The sequence below is a fragment of the Penaeus chinensis genome, chromosome 18, assembly GCF_019202785.1.
Source record: "Penaeus chinensis breed Huanghai No. 1 chromosome 18, ASM1920278v2, whole genome shotgun sequence".
Lineage (NCBI taxonomy): Eukaryota > Metazoa > Arthropoda > Malacostraca > Decapoda > Penaeidae > Penaeus > Penaeus chinensis.
The window spans coordinates 16871857-16879043 of NC_061836.1; the positions used below are offsets into that span (position 1 = coordinate 16871857).

Consider the following 7187-nt stretch of genomic DNA (forward strand, 5'->3'; position numbering starts at 1 on the left):
AAAATCATCTACCCCCCCCCCCCTTTGCCCCCTTCATCCATACCTTTTATACATACATACAGTACTTCCCAGTAGTTAAATAGGAAATTAAGAAATTTATATACATACTCATCTGTACACGGGATATACTTTGGTAAGCAGATAAATAGTCAGTCATGTATATGATTTAATTTTATGAGTCACATATATTTTGTAATTTCTTTTGTACAGCAGTTTATAATCAATAAAATTCCATAAACATCTGAATTCTTATTGTGTATTATCACCGACGAACATAAATGATAAATTAATTGGTAGATAAATAAACTGTGTTCATTCTTTGCATAATTATTAGATAACCACAATAAATGGGATGGATGATGAAAACGAGACAGTAGACAAAGGGAAAAAAACTGACGAATAAACAAAGAGAGAGAGAGAGAGAGAGAGAGAGAGAGAGAGAGAGAGAGAGAGAGAGAGAGAGAGAGAGAGAGAGAGAGAGAGAGAGAGAGAGAGAGAATCTAAACTGTGAAAAAAAAAATAACCATCTAAAAAATATTCTTTGTTAGTGAGTCCTAAATTATATTCCATGTGAAAGAATCGCTAGACAGGCTACTTGTTATGAGGAAGTAAAGCCCAGAGATCCGCTCAAAAATTTGCCATGAGCCTTCGAAAACACTAGATACTCAAGAAATATAAATCAATAATGTTACGCGTTCACATGCTGTGGGTTATTTTTAAAGATACAATTATTCAATCCACACACACAAGTATGCATGTGTTTACCTGTGTTTATCTGTTTGTGTTTAGCATTCATATGCCTATTGATCACTTATTCCCATCATTAAACTTACATGAAGTAATTAAATGAACATATACAACTATTTACAACTGCAATACATGTGCGTAAAATATGTAGGAAGATAAAGCCCTAAGTTTTCATGAATAACCATACATAAAATACTTCAGTAAATATAAACACCAGTTGCATTAGTCTCATTTATGCATATATACGAATGAATATCCAGTGTAAATTGCGAATCTGCTCTTCAGTGAATAATACAATCAATTGCGTGTACGTATGTGCGCGCGTTTGTGTGTACTCCCGGCGTGTGTGTAGTTCCCCTCTCTCTCCCTCGCCTGTGCTGCCATCTCTAAACAATCGTGAAAAGACCCCCAAAATTAACCAAATATAACCAAAATAACTCTTTCTCTCTCTCTCTCTCTCTCACCTCTCTCTCTCTGTAAGTAACGAGAGGCTTTCGCAGCAGATCCACATCCACGTGCATGTCTATGGCTGAGACTGAGGCATGACTAACTCACCCTCCTTCCTCAAAGAAGCCTTGAGACCTTGAGAAAATAATCGCCTCGAGCCATTAATTTCATGAAAGACGTTTCTCAGACCAAAACACACAACCCGCCCTCGAGGATTTTCTTGAATTAAAGATTAAGAGTTAGATTATTAAAAAAAAAAGGGAAAAGGAAAGGACAGGAGGACGTGGACGAGGACCTCCTTGTAGCGAGAGGAACTTTTTTGGACTCTTTTCTTTTGAAAGGTTTAATTTTGTAAAGCAAGAACAAAAATGCCCAAAAAGAAGTCAGGTATGTTTCTCCAGTGTGTCTTAGGGTTGTTTGAAGTATTATTTTTAAAATTATTGCTATTTCTTAAGTAAATGATTTTGTGTAAATGTTTCAGTTCATTGTCTTTTTTTACAATGTGTTTGTTTTTTATGGGAATTGAAAGAGACAGGTGTGTATTAGGGTTGTTTGTTTCTTTGTGGTTGGAATTGGATGTGAAATCTCCTTTTGTTAATATGGTTTTCAGGATTTGGTGTTTGTTTTCAGTTATTTCCTTTGTGTTGGAGTGAGACACTAATGGGTTTTGAACAGAGCATTTTAGGTCTTCTTGGTTATAGATTGAATTTATGATAATGGTTAGGAGGTTTTACTCGTTGTTTATATAGATGTTACTTCATTTTTTAAATAACCATGTAAATTTTTGATACGATATGTATTTATCCATATTTACATATTAAATAGTGAAGTTGTCAGTGCTGTTGCTTATCATAAATATAGGTACTCAAATTGACAGTTGTTATAGATAGCGCAGCCAGCAGTTAAGAAACAGCATGTAAATTTACATTGCATTCACAAAGAGCCCAAGATAGACAAAGGATCTTGACAAAGAAATGCCGCGGAGCTGAGTTAGTTTAGGTCAAGTTAGGTTACGCTTTCCTAAAGACGCAGTGACGGCCACTGCCAATCAAACAGCATTTGTGTATTATTTAAACACTACTGGATAAACACATATTGGTTTTAAAATTTGTTTAATTTATGCTTAGAAAATATTTGAATACCTGCCAGTGGCCATGACAAAGGCCAACAAATTTCCACTTTGTATATTCTGGCAAGATAGAGCTCCCCTGGTGATTTATACATGATGGATGTATTTGTTCTCTACTGACGTGCAAATGACAGTCACTTGACCCTGTGCCACTGTTCTCTTGAACTTAAGATTGCAGAGCATCCATTACAGCAATTGTAAGGTCAAGTTTGTCAGATCGCAGCCAATTTGATTACAAGGGAAAAGACCCATTTTGAAAGCGAAACCATGTAGTGGTTTATAATAATCCAACCCTTTTTTTGTTGTATTTATTATTAGAATGAATAGTCAAAGGTTTCAGAGATTATTGAAAATATACGGGTAGGGTTCATATTGATTTATTTGTTAGTGAGTCATAAGGGTTTCAGTTTTGTTTCATGATTCTTTTAACTAAGGACTGGGTCGATTTTAAGAGGAATTTTCTCTGATTTTTTTCATGTTACATTGCCAGTTAATTTTATTTTGTTGTGAAAATTATAGTATTAAGAATTTCTTGAAATCTCATAAAAGGAGATACCTTAATATACTTAGGAAAAAGAAATGTCATTGTCATATTATCTTTTTTTTCAGATTATTTATTGACAGTATTAAACATTTCATTTTAAGAGAATATTAGATATTTTCAAAAGTACACCTAATTCTCACTTTATATATATACAACCTTAACCCAGTAATGCTGGAATGTTTTTCTGGTATTAAGAACATTAGTGTGCATAGCTCCACCCTTGGGTAATTGTATCCAAGATTTCATTATGTGGACTGAAACAAACATGATTAGACACCACCTACCATTTGTTATTATTTACTTTGATATGATAATGTTTAATGTGACATCAGTGGGTTAAGCTGGAAGGATCAAATGAATTGGTTTTCAGTCTTAAAGTTGTTTGTCTTTACTTTTTCATGAACTGATAGAAGTCACTCAGAATCAATATCTGTTTTTTCTCTTTTAGTCTCATGCATTTATTCATTCTCTCTATCCCTTTTTTCCTTTCTCTTTCATTTATTAATTCTTTTACTGTCATTATTTTCTTTGTTTTTTTTTCTTTCATTCATTCAGTCTCCTCTCTCTGCCTTTTTGTCTGCTGTGCACAAACTTTTGGCCTCATTTCATTATGTGTCCAGAAAAGTATATAATTTTTTTTCACATTTTTTAAAAATTGTTTCATGAAAAATGTAAAGAAATAAAAGAATAAATGAGTTAATGTCAAAATGAGTAGACTGAATTACAATGTATTGATATTATTATTGTTGATTTTTAGGTAAATTGAACCTTTTTCAGCTTGAATTTTGATTTATTTGACTTAGGTATTTCTTTGATATATAGTTTTAAAGTTGCAAGTGAAGTTGCAAAAGTTAACTGACTTAGATTTGTACTAAGATGCTGATACTGTTATATTCTTGGTTTATTGATGGGAAAAGAGGATGGGTGGATGGATGTGGCAATGATTGAAGCACTTTGATTAATTAATTATTCATTTTGTTGTGATTTTTATGTGGTTTTTTATTTGTATTTATTATTTTTCATGTATAGTACTATTTGGTTGATTTCATTATAATTTTTTGTATTATTGTTAGCATCATCATCATATATATATTTTTTTTATTGTATTATTATCATTATTATTGGTACCATTACTAGAATTATTTTTGATACTATTACTATTACCATAATTATATTAAGATAAATTTGGCCTATAGTCCATATTCAAATTCCCAATACTATTGAGCTTCTTGTAATTATATATAATATAACACATGTAGCAAGTAGTATTGTTCATTTAGGAATTTGAAACTAATGGCTTCCAATTGATGTAGAATTAGAATTTAGAAAAAGAAACATTAATAATCTCTTCTTTGTATAAAGAAGTCGTTGTTATGTTGGAATTTGCATGAATTACTTTAATAAATCAGATTTTGGAGTGACTTGTAATAGTTCATATTAATGAGTGATTGCTAATTATCTCTAAATGAAAAAGAACAGTAGTGTTATATGCATGTAGTACACTGTTTGACCAACTTAACAGAATATAACATTGTGTTCTAACCTGTATATACATTTGTGAAAGGATTTTGATGTTATTTTGTGTAACCAGTTGCGTCCTATTTTTGTTGCTTTATTGTCTAATTTGATTATGATATATTTTGAATAAAATGTGTACTTTTATTTATTGATATGCAGGGTTTTCATATTTTTCAAATTGTTGTTATAAGTATATATGAATTATTTGGGTCATGATATTTAGATATATTTGCAAAATGTTATATTATTTATGATGATTTCTTGTATTTTGAAGTAAACTAGACTTCTAAATAAGGAGAATTTGGAGAAGCTATGACATTTATCATTGTGAGAATAGTGGTGTTACTGATATTGCTTTTAGGTATATATCTAATGCCAGCCACAATCTAGGAAATTTTGATAAATAATGGTGTAGATAATATTATCAGACAAAAGAATAGCAAATGAGTAATTCCTAATTAGTTTTAGGTGAGTGTCGACTGCAAAATGAGTCAAGGGCACTTCTCAGCCTTTTCAGCAAGGACCAAGAAACGAGAACTTATGATGAAAAATGGACAGCACGTGATTTAAAATCCTGCATTGATATCTAAAAGTACAATATGTTTGATATCATGCTTTACTGTACATTGCCACGGAAATTTGATATCTTTATTTCAGTAATGTTCATAGTGCTATAGGCTCTCTCTTAACTCTGCTGACAGAAAGGCAAATCATAGCAGACTCTGGATATGCCTTCTGCTGAAGTACACTCAAGTTATACATTCTGATTCATATTTTCGAGGGGGGATTTCAGTGCTGATGTCTTCAAAATTTCTTAAGTATTTTTGAACATGTAATTTTGGTGTAACCTTAGGGTAAAAACTGCCCTAAAAGTTTACAGGTTATTTGTAATTGGAAGAGTAAGTAAGCTCTTTTTCCTCATAAAAAAAAATGCATTATTTTTGTATTAGTGGCAAAATAGGGAACAGATCGATAGGTGTGAGGTAGATTAGATCAGGTAATTAATATTTCTTCAGATCAGATAAAGGATACATACATGAAGTTTGAAGAAAACATTCAAATGATAGTTTTAGTTGTGTTTCAGTTTTATTTATTTATTTTTATTTTGGAAATGACCCTGAAAAGGGATGATAATCTAGGTATCTCAGTTGATTAGAGATAGTGAGTGAATTGAATGATAGTATTAGGCATCAGATATACCATCTCAAAATCAGTGATGATAAATGAATTGCACAATTAACAGTAGAGAGTAGGATTGATTATTGACTTCAAAGTCTAGTCTACAAATTCTCCTTAATTAGGAAAAAAAAACACAGTCCCACAAAGAATTCTCATAAACAGCCCTTTCCTGTCACCTCCCAGCTGTTACAAACAGCAGCAGCCTGGCGGCCGATTTCAAGACGGGGAGTGGGGGCTCCCCAGACTCCCCAAACAACCCCAAGAAGAAAAGACGGACGTCCAATACACCGTCCTCAGCGCAGGGACCCCCCTCTACGCCTCCGAGCCATGACTTGGTTCCTCCCCCCCTCACAGGTAAGGCTAAAGTTGAAGGATTAATGTGGGTTTCTTTGCTTTTGTTTCGAGACTGAAGTCATGTGTATGTTTCTTTTGGGGATCATTTTTGTCTTTATACATTTTCTCTGCTTGTTTTCTCCCTGCATCTCTGTCTTTGCATATTAGTGTTTCTCCCCACTGCTCTTTTGTTCTCTATCCCTCCTTTCCCCCCCTCTCTCTCTACCTCTCACCCTCTTTCCCTCCATTTATCTATCCATCCATCCATCTTTCCCTTCCTCCCTTCATTCCTCTTTCTCCCTCCCTTTCTGTCGCACTTTCTTTCCCTTTCTCCCTTTCTCTCCCTCTGTCTTTCTCCCTCTCCATTTTCTTTTTTCTCACTCCCACTCCCACTCCCTCTCCCTCTCTCTCTCCCTCTCCCTCTCCCTCTCCCTCTCCCTCTCCCTCTCCCTCTCCCTCTCCCTCTCCCTCTCCCTCTCCCACTCCCTCTCCCTCTCCCTCTCCCACTCCCTCTCCCACTCCCTCTCCCACTCCCTCTCCCTCTCCCTCTCCCTCCCCCTCTCCCTCCCACTCCTCCCTCCCACTCCTTCTCCCTCTCCCTCTCCCTCTCCCTCTCCCTCTCCCTCTCCCTCTCCCTCTCCCTCTCTCTCTCCCAGTCCATTTCCCTCTCCCTCTCCCTCTCTCTCTCTCTTCTCCCTCTCCCTCTCCCTCTCCCTCTCCCTCTCTCCTCTCTCTCTCTCTCTCTCTCTCTCTCTCTCTCTCTCTCTCTCTCTCTCTCTCCCTCTCCCTCTCCCTCTCCCTCTCCCTCTCCCTCTCCCTCTCCCTCTCCTCTCTCTCTCTCTCTCTCTCTCTCTCTCTCTCTCTCTCTCTCTCTCTCTCCCCCCTTTTCCCTTTCCCTCTCCCTCTCCCTCTCCCTCTCCCTCTCCCTCTTCCTCTTCCTTTTCCTCTTCCTCTTCCTCTTCCTCTCCTTCTCCCTCTCCCTCTCCCTCTCCCTCTCCCTCTCCCTCTCCCTCTCCCTCTCCCTCTCCCTCTCTCTCTCTCTCTCTCTCTCTCTCTCTCTCTCTCTCTCTCTCTCTCTCTCTCTCTCTCTCTCCCCTTTTCCCTTTCCCTCTCCCTCTCCCTCTCCCTCTCCCTCTCCCTCTCCCTCTCCCTCTTCCTTTTCCTCTTCCTCTCCCTCTCCCTCTCCCTCTCCCTCTCCCTCTCCCTCTCCCTCTCCCTCTCTCTCTCTCTCTCTTTCTCTCTCTCTCTCTCTCTCTCTCTCTCTCTCTCTCTCTTTCTACTTAGCTATCT

General features: G+C 36.5%; 1 protein-coding gene across 3 annotated transcripts in view; it reads left to right on the plus strand.

Moving 5' to 3' along the window:
* The first annotated feature begins 1076 nt into the window (after positions 1 to 1076).
* The window catches only part of LOC125034857 (protein pygopus-like), a 14260-nt gene continuing 8149 nt past the window's right edge, over positions 1077 to 7187 (plus strand). For all 3 annotated transcript variants that reach the window (XM_047626892.1, XM_047626893.1, XM_047626894.1), the window contains exons 1-2: positions 1077 to 1581; positions 5748 to 5918. In XM_047626892.1, coding sequence (XP_047482848.1) covers positions 1563 to 1581; positions 5748 to 5918 — 190 coding nt within the window. In that variant the 5' untranslated portion in view covers positions 1077 to 1562. The remainder of the gene's footprint in view (positions 1582 to 5747; positions 5919 to 7187) is intronic.